We start from the raw sequence: 16,398 nt of genomic DNA on the forward strand, positions 1-16,398 counted from the left end.
CATGAACAAAAAAATTAATTTTTCTGTTCTTACTGTCCATCATTTTAATCTCAGAACAGTTGTAATGTTTTTGTTTGTGATTATTGTTTTGGTAGAAACATTATTATCTGCTAACATACAATAAAACTGTCATTGTGTATTATAGTATAACCAATAATCAGAATAATGATTTACATTTTTATCAGCATGGATTCTCTTATTTCATTTTTATTTATTTATGTGTTTTCCATCCATATTATCTTTTATAAACAGTTTTTTCCTCTTGATTACTGGGTTTTTTTATTTTTCATATTTATTTTGTTTTTTATAATTCTTATTTCTTATATCCACTATCAGACATTTGATCTCTTATTTTGTAATCCGTTTGTTAATATAATATTATTCTCTTTTTCTAATACTGAAAAGTTGGTCAATGTGGAGTTTTTTTAAATAGTTTTTCCGTGCTGTTTTAAGGTAAGTATCCTTCTTCCCTATATTATAAATTACTGTAGATATTAATTTAAATGGATAATAGCTGATTATTTACTTTTTCAATTTTTAATTTTAAAATTATGTTAGACATTTTTTGAAAAATAAAACATGTTTTACGATTATTTTATGGTCCAAACATTAATTATTATGCAATTAATGATTAATAATATGTGTTATGGTAGTATACCTTAAAAGTGTGATACATAAGTATTAATTTTCAAAATAATTTTGTTCATTTTTTTTATATTAGTTATTTTTATCTTAATTGGTTGTAAAATGTTTATTAAATCATTCCAGTAATACATATTAATTTTGTTTTAGATTTTTTCATGTTACACACTTTCCTTTTATTTTTGTAAAAGTGCTTTTGATTTTCTTTTAATATCTATTTAAATATATTTTTGATTTTTTAATAAATTTTGTGTTTTTCTTTTTCTTAAATTATGAATAGAATACATTTTCATAATTTCTTGAGCAGTTGATTTTCTAAACTGATTCAGCTTTACTATTTATAATTCAAGATAATGTAACATTCAAATTTACTCTAGCAGTTCATATATCTTATAATATTTTCTGGTATCAATCCCATCTTTTTCACACATCCAGTAAAAATAATGTTATTGATATTTAATTTTCACTAATTTAAAAAAAATCATTGATCTCATTCATTTCTTGCACATACACATTCTTATATTAATAACATTTATCTTTCATGATGAGTTTAAAGCTTTATAACTTGATTTAGTATTAAAATAAAAAATAAAAAGTGTCTCATTCTATTTTCTTATATTTTTTCTGGCGCCATTTGTAATTTCTTTTTACTAGTGAATTTATCTTCATAAAAAGTGAATAACTTTTCAGAATACTCTTATAACCTAACTTAAATGAAGCCCTTGTAAATTGCACCAAAAAGCTAAAAATAAATTTATCTAAGTTCCTTAATAATTAATATTTTTTCATTCTCCTTACCCAATTTGGTTGCTTTTGGACGAATAGTTTTTTTTTTACCAGCCATTTTTCCAGAAATAGATATTTTAGTCAGAAATGGTTATTTTTTTTTAAAACAAAAAGTGAAAAAGTTTTTTTATGATAAGCAGATTAAGAAAACATTAGTATTAAATAAAAATACTTAGGTTAAAAGAAAAATAGTTGGAGAGTAAAATTTGACCATCCTAGTTTTCTAATATTACTATGAAGCAGTTTATCAAGTTATAAACTTAACTAGACTTTACTTCCCTTAACTTTGCCAGGCAGTGAACTTATGAACAGAAAAATATATGATTTATAATGTATTCTTATATGAAGCGATTATATGCTTTCTAACAGAAGGTCTTGACTTCCATTAGTTTCAATAGAAATTCTTCATTTCTTCTCAGCCCTTTTTATTCCTGTTGTTAATTGTAATAATGAAATCATGTGCATATTATAGTACTGTTCTTAATGCACATGTCTGCTTCCAAAAAGCTTTCTTATTGTTTTGTAAAAGCTGAAATTACAGTTTAAAAAAATGGCTATCATGTTAACAAACCTTAGGAAAACACTTTTCTATTACTCAAATGATAGATAAAACTTTTTCTTAAATATTAATTTTTTACATTATCTCTTAACAAAGTATGAGAAGTCGAAGTATACAATTGGATAAAAAAAATGTTTTAATGTAATGTAATTTTTTTTTATTTCCTGCTAGATTTCTTCAGATAACTTGCAATTCACAAAAACAATACAGAACAGGTTTTAATACTGTGTAAAATTCCATTTTCTCCAACTAATTATACAATTGATTTGAGAGATACAAATTTCCAAAGACAAGCTTTTTCTTTTCGATGCATACTAAACCATTAAGTAAAAAAACATAGGAATCTAAAAAGCTCATTAAATCTCCAACCTGATGATTGGCACAATATTTGAATAAAAAATTTATTTATATTTCTACTACCAATATGACTTGTATTTGCATTTTATTTTGCAATCTGTATGCTTCAATGTTTCATAGTTTCTCCAAAATTCACAGTAGTTTGTTGATTCTCACTGTAATTATCACCCAGTCATTTATTACTATTGTGCTACAATATAAATAAAATAAACTCAATAATTTTCTTTTTTGTCATCCACATAATTTTATTTACTTTTTAGCTAAAAGAAAATACAAATTATTGGTACAACTTTATTACAATCTCTTTCATCCATTAATATTATGTTGAGTTGTATTTTTCCATATAAGTAAAATATATGGGCTTTGTTTTTATTAAAAAATGTTTATTTTAGTACTCATTTCATCAGGAGAAATCCTTAATAATAATTAACAAAAACATTTACATAACAATCTTTTAAACACATTTGTTAATTCTTTTTTTTTAATTTAAAAATCATAATTCTTTTTTTTTGGTTTTTTTTTATTATACTCAACATTTTTTTCTTGAAAAAGTTTTATAAGTTTTTACACTAGATTTTGGAAAATTTTGATTGAATTTTCAGGAGCAGTTAGCAAGAGAGAAAGCAGTCAGTGGTCGAATACAATTGCAAGTTTGGTATCATGATGAGAAAAATGAATTGGTAGTATCTGTCCTTGCAGCAGATGATTTAGCACCTCGTGAAGATACTGGATTTGGAACCTTACCAGAAGCTTATGTTCAATTTCGTCTTCTGCCATTTACGTAAGTGTATTTTTGTAATTACAATTCATGATAAACATTAATTTAACTACATTTTACAGTAAAAAAATAATAATGGGCAAACTTTTTCAAAAGTAGGATGCATATCAACTTGAGAAATTAATAATAAAGAATTAAATACACACTCCTGAAAAATAGTAGTTGTTTTAAAAAATTGTTTAGTTTTGGTGTGATAAATATTATCATACCAAAACCATAATAATGTGACTAAATAGTTCTGTGTATTTTTGCTTGAGTTTGTGATTGTATGTATTTGGAATTTTTGACTTCTGTAGGCTAGAATTGCATTATCTGAATTTTGGTTATTTAAAATAATTATTAGATGATTTTAATTGAATTCTGTCGTACTAGATTTTATTTTTGTATATCTATTATTATTATTATTATGCTTTTACGGCCAACATGGGACCACTTAAGTCAATTTTAGTTGGATCTTTTCTGAGAAAAGCGTGTTATTTTACTCTTCCGAGCTGCCCAGTATTTCTTCATCCGTTCAGATCTTGCTTTCTGTTCTTCATCCGTAAACAACGTAAACGTTGTATTTTGTCGTTTGTCTGTCTTTTGTTTAAATCTAATGCTTTTGTCTTTTAGCTTTGTAATTTTTCCAGTTTTATTCTGTAGGTCAGTCAGGGAAATTCCGAATTCTTTCATATCTTCTCTAATTTCTTTGATCCATCCTACTTCTAGCTTTTGGAACCAGAGCTTTTCAATGATATTTCTTGACAGTCTTGTTTCCGGTGTCCTTATGAGATGACCAAAGAAAGAGATTCTTTTTTTCCGCATAGTATCAGTAACAGGCTCTATTTCTCGATACACCACCTCATTTGGCACAATCCACCATTGGCCTTCTTTTTGGTGTTTTTTTATTGATACACGTTCTGACAATTCTCCTCTCTATTTTCAGAATTTTTTCAATTCGGTTTTTCTGAGTGATTTTGAAAAGGGTCTCGCTTCCGTAGGTGACTTATGGCTGTACTACAGTTTTATAATGTTTAAGTTTTGTTTTAGCAGAAAGGCATTTTTTGTTATATGTTGACCAAGTTAATTTTTGGGATTTAATCATTTTATTTGTCCTGTTTTGCCATGTCACTTTTTCATTTAAATTATAAGTTATTATTTCCCCTAGATATTTAAATTGTTTTACTATTTTAATTTTCTGATTGTTTACCGTAATGTGCTCTATTACCAGAGGATCTATGGCCATTAGTTCAGTTTTTTCAAAAGAGATATGAAGCCCTATCTTTTGTGCTAGGTTTTGAAGGCTCATGATTTGTGTTTTGGCTTCTTGAATATTATTTGCTAAAAGAGCGAGGTCATCTGCAAATCCTAGGCAATTTAGTGTGATGGAGTTTTTCTTAGTACCCATTTTTATATTTTTGGGATTTATTTCATACCATTTTCTCATGACAAATTCGAGGGCGCAGTTAAAAAGGAGTGGTGAGAGGCCGTCTCCTTGCCTCAATCCAGTTTTTATGTAGAAGGGTTGAGAGAGTTCACCTCTGAATTTCACTCTGGACTGGGTATTGGTTAAAGTTAATTTTATCATGTTTACGAGTTTAGGGTGAAGGCCCTGGTTTCTCAGAATATTCAGCATGGATGGTCGGTGTATATAATCATAGGCCCTTTTAAAGTCGACGTAGGTGATTATTAGTTGTTTTTTCCGTCTTTTATATAAGTCCATCATAAGTTTTAGGGATATTATTTGCTCCGGGCAACCACTCCATGGCCTAAATCCCCCTCGGTATTCCCCAAGTTCCAGTTCAAGTTGGTCTTTGCATCGGTTGTATATGATTCTCGACAGGATTTTGTATGTGCAATCCAGGAGAGATATGCCTTTGTAGTTTTCCGGATTAGTTTTATCCCCTCTTTTATGTAATAGATGAATGAGGGCTGTGGTCCAGTGTTCTGGAAGTTTTTCTTCATTCCATATTTTCACGAGGCATATATGTAGGGAAGTTTTGACTGAATAAACTGATGAGTGTTCCCAGAGTTCTGCGAAAAGCTGGTCTTCTCCGCTTGCTTTGTAGTTTTTTATTTCATTTAAGGCTGCGAGAACTTCTTGAATTGTTGGCGGGTTGATATTTACTGGTGAAGTTTTAACTGGAGTTTCAGTGTCAATCTCAAAAAGCTCTGGGGTCGTCACAGTTGAGGAGTCTATTGAAGGTTTCTGCCAAAATTTCAGCATTTTCTTTATTGGTGTGGGCCATATTTCCTTTTTTTCCTCTCAGCATTAGGGTGGGTGGTTCATATCTTTGAAGAGCCTGACCAAAAATTTTATAATAGTCTCGGGAGTTAGTTTTCTTGGAACTTTCTTCTATTTGCTGAATCAAGTTTTTTTGGGCTTGTCGATTGGTTCCTCTTATAATTTTCTGAGTTATTTTCCTTTGTTTGGTGAATTCATGGTTAGATTCTTCAGTTTTCTGGGTTTGGTGGTTGATCCAAGCCCGGTGTCGGTCTTTGACTGCTTTGTCACATTCTTCATTCCACCATTAGTGTTTTTTTCTTGGGTTTATAGGGGCTAGTTCTTCAGCTATTTCTTTCAGTTGGGATGTCAGTTCTTTTAAATTATTAGTTAATTTGATTTTTTTTGTTGTTTCTTCAAAGATGGCATTGTTTATTAATTTATGTGGATCATAAGCTCTTTTGTTTTTAGGTTGAGATTTTTTCTTTTTATGCGGGGTGAATTTTATTTTAACTTTAATTAAGTAATGGTCCGATCCAGTATCTGTTCCTCTCAAGACTTTTACATTATAAATCTCCTTGTGATAATTCCGGTCCATGCAAACATGATCGAGTTGCCATTCCCCTTTTTTTCAATCTGGGTGTTTCCAAGTCTTCAATTTGTTTGGTTTTCTCATAAAATAGGTGGATTTTGAGATCATATTATGGTTTCTGCAAAATTCGACAAGTCTTTGGCCGTTCTTGTTAGTTTTCTTTTGGGCAGGCCATTTTCCGATAATATCACGATATCTTCGTTCTTTACCAAGTTGGGCATTAAAGTCCCCTATTAAAATCTTGGTGTGGGTCTTATTTATGTTGTTTGCAGTTTGGTCAAGAAGTTCCCAGAATTTGTCCATCTCTTCTCTATCTTTTTTAAGATTGTTTTTGTCATTGGTGGGAGCATGGACATTTACTATGGTGTAGAATTTATTGGCTGATTTTAGGGTTAAGGTTGAAATCCTGGGGGAGTAAGACTTAAATTCTACGACTGAGTCAATTATTTTAAGATTGATTGCAAATCCTGTTCCGAACTGTGGGCAATTCTTCATCACACTTTTCCCGGGGATTCCTTTGTAAATTCTGTAACCCTGAGATTCAAACGGCTCTCGATCGGTGTTTCTCATTTCTTGAAGTCCTGCGAATAGGATATTTTGTTTGTCCATTATGTCTGTTAGAGTTTTTAGTTTGTCGGGTTCAGTTAGAGAATTAATGTTGTGAGTGGCAATGTAGTTTATTTGCTTGTGTCTTATCCTCAATTTTGAAGTTGTGTTGTTTTTGGGTGTTTCCAAACGCTCCGATTCATTGTTATCTTTTAAGCAGCTGCCCACCGGATCCGAGTGCAGCCTTCTCTGGTATTTACCAGACGGTGGATTTTTTCTTAAAAGACCTTCCATATTTGACTTTCAAAGGCAAGTCAGCCTTGGGTGGGAATAAATTCCCGAGTTACAACTCTGGATGTGATCCAGAGAGGTGATTCCGATTTAGTTCACCAGTAGAAATCTCCACGTTTGTAACTGGTTATCCAGACGAACCAACGTGGAGGCGCAAACTTATTTTCTTAATTGAGATTTTAAGTATGGAGAAAGTTTAAATCGGTTCCGGAATCATTTCGTCCTGTATATCTATTAATAAATACAATATTCAGTTCACACAAAATTTTATACTTTATATAGATAATGTCACGATTGATCTTGCTATTCTAGACGTAAGATAAAAGTGCATGCTTTTTATTGTTCATAATCATAACTGTTAAAATTAGCCAGCTAGCTTTCAATATAAATTTTGATTGATTTCATATTTTCTGTCAATATTAAAGAATTATTTGGAATTCATCAATCTGGAACCCTATAAGTCCCAACTTTTAAATTGGCTGCTACATTTTTAAAAAAGTTCTCCATTATCTATTCAACTAATAGAAATAACAATACTCTACTTCCAGCCATAACCATTGTTTTATTTTAAACCATAAATTAAACTATAACAGAAAAACTAACAAATAAAATAAACTAAATTAACTAAACTGATTCTTTAAACAGTGAAAGCAAGTTATTTTCAGTATTAATGTCACATTAAATAATGACATAATGTAGCCAATCAGACTAGTTTAGATCAGTATGAAGTGTAATGGAAAGTTTTTAAGAGAGGTGTCATCACTGCTCAATAGGAGGGGCTAGGTTTACCTGCGGGTATGGAAGGGAAAGGTTTTTGTCCTTGAAACATCCTGAAAAGATAAATTACTGCAATATCTTTGTTCAGTAGAGAGCAACATCCTAGTGAGTGAAGATGTGTCTTCTGTTCTTGGTGGATTATTGATTTTGCAAAAATGAATGAAAAATGGAATGAGTTTGTGTCAACTTTTGTTTGAAAACCAGGAAATCAGCTTTGGAGACTTATGAACTCTTAAAAAATAGCTTTGAGGGATAAATCTCTCAGTCTCTCAAATGTTTTTATCTGGATATATTCAATGATAGCCATGAATCCGTCAAGATGACCTCCAACATAAAAAACCAAAGAAAACATTCTAAAAGTTAGCGATTTAGTGCATTCTGACCATAGATTTACAATTAAGGAGATGACGATGAACTAAATTTAAGTTTCTATACAATCCAGTCAATTCAAACTGAAAATTTGAAAAATGTGCATCAAGTGTCTACAAAATTCAATCCAAAATTGTTATCAGACCAGCAGAAACACCGACTATGAAGTGTCTCAAGAACTGATTAATCACGCTTAAACTAACCCAGATTTGTTAATTAGAGTAATTACAGGCAACAAATCATGGATTTATGGGTATGATCCAGAAACAAAGGCACAATCATCACAGTGAAGGGTCCAAGTTTGCCATAACCGAAAACAGCACAACAAAGTCAGTTGAATTTGAAGTGAAGACAATATTGGTACTTTTCTTCAATTCTGAGTATTGTACAGGGTATTTCATAATGTTCTTAGGAGTTACAAAAATTCAGTACAAAAAAAGTAGTTCACTTACCTAAATGAAAGTTGTACGAGGTGATACAGGGACTCAAACAGTTTTTGTTAAAATCTATAAATGTTCAATATGTGCTCCTCTGCACGCTCTGTATATCATTAATTGGCCCTAGGGGGCAGATTGTCAGGAATACTACAAAAGTGTCCTTCACCGTTTGCATGAAAGTTTTTGGAAGAAAAGTCCTGCACTCTAGTAAAAGAAGAATTAGGTCCTCCACCACCACAATGCACTGCCTCATCGTGCATTCTCAATCACAGATTTTTGACTAAGTTCCAAATTTCTGTGCCTCTGCAGGCCCCTTATTTCCCTAATTTAGCCCCTACCAAATTCTGCCTGTTTCCTAAATTGAGATTTCTGCTGAAAGGGAACAGATTTGACTACATCCAAGCAATACAGAGAGATTTCTTAACACCCTTAAAAAAGAATATTTCCAGGAATCCTTACAGAAGTGGGAACACCATCGGAGTCAGTGTGTTCAGTCAGAAGGGGACTACTTTGAAGGAGATCCATCACAATAGCCTGCAAATACTGCCATTTTGAAATTATAAACCTAGTCTTAAAAATTTTCAATCATACCTCGTATTATGTAATTTGTTTTTGAAAATATTAAGCCTGCATTTGGTCTTCATGAAATAAAATGCAATGATTTATTCAGAGATTTCCTATGACTAAGAAATTAAGAAACAAATTACAGCAATATTTATATTTTTATTTACATCTTTATTTTTATTTGCCCACAATTTAGCAATGAAATATTGATTATTTTCTCCAACCAGTTTTCCAGCTATTGCTGGGTCTGGGTGTGTGTGTCTATAGGCAAATGCAATTACTGCTACTGGTTTGTCAGACCTGACGTAGCTGCAGACATCGTGCAATGTAAGTGTAAACGTACTGGTAAACATTTAGTCTTGAACAGATTCAGGTTGACCACCCCTGATACATGTGTTAATTGAAACCCAACTACCAAAGAACACTGGTACCCACAGTATACCATTTAAATTTTTAAAGCAACTGCGTTTACAAGAATTCTAACCTTAAAACTCTCGACTTTGAAAATCAGCTGATTTTGCGAAGACGAGTTTAACCACTTGACTAACCCAGCTAGTTAATTACATCAAAATTTATTAAAACTAAAACTAAATTCTAAATGGTTTATACCTTTTCAGGTTAACCCAAGTTTTGGTTAAGCAGGTTCTAATATAGTTAAGGTTAACAATTTTTTTTTTTTAGTTTTATTTTAAAATAAAATATTTATTACATTACAGAGAAGATCAAAATGCTGTTAAGACTGAAGTTGCTGAACCATCACAAAATCCAATATGGAATACAACTGTTGAATTGGGAAATATATCAGGAGAACAACTTATGGAAAAAAATGTTGAAGTTACCTTGTGGGACTTTCGCCCAGATAAAGAACAAGTTTTTCTAGGTAATACTTTCTAAAAGTATACAATTTTAAAAACGTATTATAAGATTGTTATATCATTTTTCTTTAAACCATAGTTAATATATCATGTTGGTCTATTTCACAATTAATATATTAATCATGCTCATATGTTGTACATGTGCAAAGTACTTTAATCAATCTATATATATAAAAATGAATGTTTGTCTGTCTGTATGTCTCTTATGCCTTCCTAAACTGTTCATCCGATTGCAATGAAACTTTGGTGAGTTGTTTTGCGCACGCTCGTGAAGGTTTCTGAATTAGTTTGGACCCGCTAGATGGTGCTGGGGTCGAGATATTTTGAAAAATTGTATTTATAGTTTGATTTGGGTCATATTCAGAATATGTATTAGTTATGTGAAAAGAAATATTTTTGCAAAAAATGGACCCGCAAGGTGGCGCTGGGGTTGAGATATTTATAAAAAAAAGGATTTATGGACCGATCTGGCTCATATTCAGAGTATGTATTAGTTACCTGGAAAAAAAATCTTTGTAAAAATTATACCCGCTTGGTGGCGGTGGTGTCGAGATATTTACGAAACAAATATACAAACAGACTTTCTTCTTCTATATATATATATATATATATATATATACACAAAAGGCAATGTTCGTATGTGTCCGCTATAGACTAAAAAACTACTGGACGAATTTACACGCCGGAAAAAGGGAGAAAGAGAAAAATCGGAAAAGGGAAAGGAATGTTAATTTTTTAAATATTTTATCAAACTTTCAATTGTGTTCATTTAATCGATGTATGTACTCAAATCTAGCAATAGCAAAGCATTGACAGGTCTGCTAGTACTGCATAAACTACATTTATATTTTATTGTATCGGTAAATCATTATACATTATACAAAGTGTTTATAAAAACCATTTTAAGAATTTATATCAACATATGTCCAGAAACAGTTTAAACAGTTTGCAGGCTATCTGCCATTTTGAATTTTTAACAAAAAATTCATTTCTCAGGAATGCTAAATTATATAGAGCTGAAACTTTGTATACTGTCAGGGTAATAAAAGGTTTACTTGTATAAAATAATGAACCTGATATCTCAATCCTTTGAAAATTATGGCCATGTAAACTTTTTAATTGTTAATATCTTTGCAACCATATTTAAATGTTATGTTATTACAAAAAATGTTAAGCTTTTTATGACAAAGAAAATGGCATTTTATTCAAATAGGTTATTGAATACATATTGAACATATTTGAATATGTTCATAACGTATTCAAATGCGTTCATAAATAACAGAGTTATGGCAAAAATTCTTGACGTGAGTAACTCTACATTAAAAAATCAGTTTTCACTTCTTGAATAAAATTAAATAACTCGAATGATCTCAACTGAAATAATTTTATCAATGTTATCATGTAATAAATTATAATAATTTAATAATATTGAAAATATTACAATAAAATTAAATATTATTGAAATCATGAAAAATATTATAAGTTAATAAATAATATTAACATTGAAAAATAATTTGCATTACATGTTTATCGTTTAATGAACAGACACTGGTTATTGTAAAAACTATTTTTTAAATTCATTTAAGAACAATAAATTATTATATCAGAAACACTAATAAAAGAAACTACAATAGCTGTTCATAATGGCGACCCTCATTTAAATTACATGCACCCAGGTGTTTTTTGATTGGCTTCCAGATTTGTTCTTAGATTCCTGGTGTCTGATGAATCCTTTCAATCCCATTTAGAATTTTTGTACACAATTCTATGGTATCCAAGGGGATGTCGTATATAAGTGTCTTTGAATGGTTCCATAAGAAAAAGTCAAGAAGTTTGAAATCAGGAGACCTTGCAAGCCATGCTACTGGGTCTCCTTGACCAGTCTATCTGTTTGGATATGCTTCATTTAGGTGGTGATCTCAAGCTTTTTATCTGTTATGAGCCAGAGTCCCATCCAGCATGAACCATATTTTGTTGTGTATGTTTAGTAGCAAATCTTTTGAGCAAAGGTGGAAGATCAGCCATCAAGAAATGTAAATATCTTTCTCCATTGAACATTTCAGATAAAAAACAGACAAATAAGTGGTCACACAGAATACCAGCCCATACGTTTACAAAAAACTGATACTGGTGATGGTTCTCTGAAATGGCATGAGGATTTTCAGTTGACCACATGTGCATATGTGGATGTTAAGAATGGCCGATCTTGTAAATTTGGCTTGATCAGTAAAGAAACTCATTCAAAAAATTCTGATTAGAAAATTTTTGTATAACCCTTTGGCATAACTGAACACATTGAGTATAATTTTGAGGTAAAATAGCTTGTACTCACTGACAGTGATAGGCATGGAGTTGCTGCTCATGTAAAACCTTCCAAACTGTACATTACTAACATTGAACTTCAAGACTAGCTCTCTAGTACTTTTTTTCGGAATGGTTAGATATTTCAAGTAACACACCCTCCTTGAATTGTGGTGTACATATTGAATGTGGTCATCCTGGTTTACCATGTTTTTCAGGTTTTAAGCTTCCTGTGTCTCTGAAACATCTATGATTGGATGAAAACATTGTGTGAGAAGGTAAAATTTGATAGGGAAAGTGTTCCTGATACAGCCATCTCTCCTCAAGGGTGTTGCAATGGGCAAGACTACACATTAAGTTCACATCAAATCAGCCTTTTCTAAGTTAGTATAAATATGATTCACATTACCTGCCATGGTGAATAAGATGATAAAAAAATTAATTAATTAGCTTGTACAGATTAGATTGTACAGCACTTAATCAGCAGCAAAAGACAAACATAAATGACGAAAGTAATGCAGAAGATAAAGTACTTTTTATTTACATTTACTCAATGACTCGTTAATTATTACATTTGTTTTAATGCAAATTGTTTTTTAATATTATTAAATTATTATAATTGCAAAGATATAAAGAATTAAAAAGTTTATAACACCACCATTTTGAAATGGATTGAAAGATCAGGTTCATTTTTTTATACAAATAAGCCTCCAGGTTCCCTAGCAGTATGAAATTTCAGCATGATACAATTAACCATTTTTGAGATATAAATTTTATGTTAAAAAACAAAATGACAGATAGCCAGTAAACTATTTCTAGACGGTTGATATTAGGTTTTTTTTCTTTATTTCGATGTGGAGGACCATCTCATGAATTCTTGAAATAATTTTTATAAATACTCTGTACATTATACCAGGAGTAAATAAGTACATTATTTCAGAAATAAAAATTCCAGCATTTGACTGGAAGGATAAAAAATAGAAATAATCAGGTAAAAGAAGATAAAGAATAAAATTTCCCAAAATCTGTTCAGAACCTTGTCAAAACCACTTCATAAAATACAAAATGAATTATTGCAAATTTATCTATGTTAATTTCTACTTTTAATTATTTTTTATCCTATCTATATTAATAATTGTAGAATAAGCAATAGAATTATTGATTATATTTATGTGGTTAAATTTTTAAGGAAACTGGATACAAAGAAATTATTGGAATTCATGGGAAGAGAATTAATTATTTCTTGAACTGTATAATGCAAAATTTTCTAATTCAGATAAATATTTTTTTTGCAAATGGTAGATAAATCATATATGAAGATATAACAAAGAATGATCTGATAATCATATCAGATCAGAAAATACATATTAAGAAAAGCAGAGGAACTAAGGGCACTTCTTTGAGTTACTTTGAATTCTAAATTGTAAAATAAGGATGTTAATTTTTTTTATGAGTTTAACAGAAATGATAGAAATCTCTGACAAGTAGTAAAAGTTCTACTAAGGTAGTTTGACCAACAGGAATGCTACTATTGTACATACTGTATTTTCACTACTCATATGTCAAACTGTGATTCATTTCTTATCATAAAAAAGAGGTAGAAGTAGAACAACTGTTGTTGGGTATCAACCTGCAGCTACTGGATAAATAGATTAAAAACTCTTTTATAAGCAAAAGTTATTTGCAGCTTACTAATGACTAATTATTATTGTTAATATTAATTCAATAAAATTAATTTATTCCTTATTGTTTATTATTCAATTAAATTAAGAAATTATATTGTAAATGTAAAAAAATTAGGAACTTTGGGTAAAATATGAGAGCTGTTAATCTTTTTTAAAAAGTTATAATAAGCAATTTGAAGTATGGATTGTTGATTGCTTTTAACGGATTCTTTTACACTTTAAAAATAAAGAAAAACAAACCATGAAACTGAAAACTAACCTACTTAAGTTTTGCAAAGATATTAACATTTTACTTTATTTGTAAGAATCGTATTCATTCAAAATGATGTAGTTGATTTATTGTTAATCTTGACCTTTTACATTTTTTTTTTTTTTTAAATTGATCATCTTTGATCATAAATTCATTTGTAACAGGAGAATGTTCAGTTGATCTGCAAAAAGCACTTTTAGACGATAGGCCAGTTTGGTATCGCTTAGAAGATCCTCATCAATTAAGAAGTGGTGGAAGCACTCGAACTTCTCCTCGTACATCTCTTGCAAATGAATTAACCCAGCGTCTGCTTCTTAAAGGAAACCGCTCATTCTCAGGTATAACATTTTTATAATTATCCAAATTTTGATGTAAAAGTTTTGTTTAATTGGAGTTTGCACAATTTTGGTTTTGATTCTTTAATTAAAACCAAAATTGGTTTTAAAAAACCAATTTAATCAAAAATTAAGATTTTTAATTTATTATATAAATTACATTTTATAAATTTATCATTTATTTTAAATCTTAAACCCTTTCTTGACAACAGATTAATAAAGTCTTTCTTCTGCATTGTAGTATAATGTATTACAAATTTAAAAGCATAATTCTTCACAATTTTAGATAAAACAAATTTTGTTATATTTTATTATTTAATGCATTTATTTTGTATTTTCCATTCCTGTTATAATGGAATTAAATTTTCTTCCAGAGTTTTCTTAAGGATATTATAATACAAATACAGAGTCCAGCAGAAATAACTCCCTGATTTCAACTGTAAATAAAATAGACCTTACAACAAAATTATAAAAAAATTAAATATATTATAAAATATCTGTATTTTCCATTTATTTTCACATACCTTTTATTAATTTTTAAAAATGATGTCATTCACCTTCACTGTCTATTCAGGTCTTTAACCTCTGCCTGAAATTCCACATTACTTTTCTTGTCATTCCCATTGTATTGAAGCAGTGTGTTGATGGATAGGAACTTTTAAACAATCTAGGATTCTTGGCTTCTGTTTAAAGATTTCAGCCTTTAGATGTCCCCAGAGAAAAAAATCACATGCTGCAAAATTGGGTAAACATGAAGGCCATGGGATGTCTGCTCATGAAATCAGATGTCCGGGAAATTCTGTATAAATTCATTGATCATCTTGCTGTGTGAGTGGTCCCATCTTGTTGAAATCATAAATTTTCAACTTGATTTCTGAGTTCATTAAATCTTGGTAGCAAGAAGTCATGTAACATTTTTACATAACATTCAGAAATTACTGTAACCAATCACCTTTCTTCCTCAAAAATGTATGCCCTTATAATTCGAAATTGAACCATGTACCACTGTAAAATGCTCATTGTTCAGAGGGAACACATAAAGTTGCAAGGGATTATTTTCTGCCCAGTATCAAAAGTTTTATTTGTTAACACAACTCAATAAATGAAAATGGACTTCGTCACTTGATAACACAATCGAGTTCAACAGAACATTTTCCAGAATAGCCTGGCAAGAAGAAATAAGGCTAATCTGATAAACTGTAAGTCAGCATGTAAAATTTTCCTTAGTCAGATCAGAAATATGTAACATAGCAGCATGTTAAAACTGAGTGACGTGGAGATTGTGTAACTGCTTGTCTCACTGCTTCAATATTTTCGGTCGATCAAATACAGCCTACGTGGTAGTTTCTTCTTCAAAGCTGAACTGGTAGCTCTAAAATTGAACACCCATAACTGAATTGTCTTCTAATCAGGTATTGCGGCATGTCAACTTAGTCAAAAGTGTGAACTAAATAATTGCTGTGTGTTGATAATAGAATCACCACTTTTAAAATACATTTCAATAACGAAAGTGTGATGCTTACCAATTCACGCCGTGATTGTAATTGAAATGGCAAGACATTTTCTAAAAAATGGCCTGCTGACACCACGCCTTGTACTATTAGCGTTCTACCAGCAGCAATGGGAAATCAGGGAGTTATTTCTGCCAGATTCTGTATAATGAATATTTGAATGCTCCCTACCGTGCATGATTTCCAAGAGTTAATCTTTTCTGTATTACAACCAATACAACATGACTGATGCCAGTAGTTTACGTGTAATGGTCATCAATAAATAGAAATGGTGACCTCTATGGCAAAAAGCAATTGTATTATGTAAAGTTTCGTGTAGTTATAGATATTTATCCAAAGAGTACTTCTTTTACAAAGATACAGCACCACAGAATAAAAAGATACAGTATTTCATAATTAAAAGTTTGTTTTTTTCCTCCTAAGTTTAAATTTTATTTTGTTCTTCTTTAAATATGTACTTTGTAACATCCTAGTATTCTTTATTTACTGTCTTTTTATAAATAGACTTACATTTTTTTTTTTTAATTGAGAAGTTTATTT

The 16,398-nt window shown here is 30.3% G+C and overlaps 1 protein-coding gene across 1 annotated transcript in view; it reads left to right on the plus strand.

Annotated features, from left to right (window-relative positions):
- Positions 1-16,398, plus strand: part of Fife (regulating synaptic membrane exocytosis protein fife) — a 588,373-nt gene that overhangs the window by 545,684 nt on the left and 26,291 nt on the right. The window contains exons 18-20 of the mRNA XM_075369629.1: positions 2,947-3,125; positions 9,618-9,781; positions 14,177-14,350. Of these exons, the coding sequence (XP_075225744.1) occupies positions 2,947-3,125; positions 9,618-9,781; positions 14,177-14,350 (517 nt within the window). The remainder of the gene's footprint in view (positions 1-2,946; positions 3,126-9,617; positions 9,782-14,176; positions 14,351-16,398) is intronic.

The sequence above is a fragment of the Lycorma delicatula genome, chromosome 6, assembly GCF_047948215.1.
Source record: "Lycorma delicatula isolate Av1 chromosome 6, ASM4794821v1, whole genome shotgun sequence".
NCBI lineage: Eukaryota > Metazoa > Arthropoda > Insecta > Hemiptera > Fulgoridae > Lycorma > Lycorma delicatula.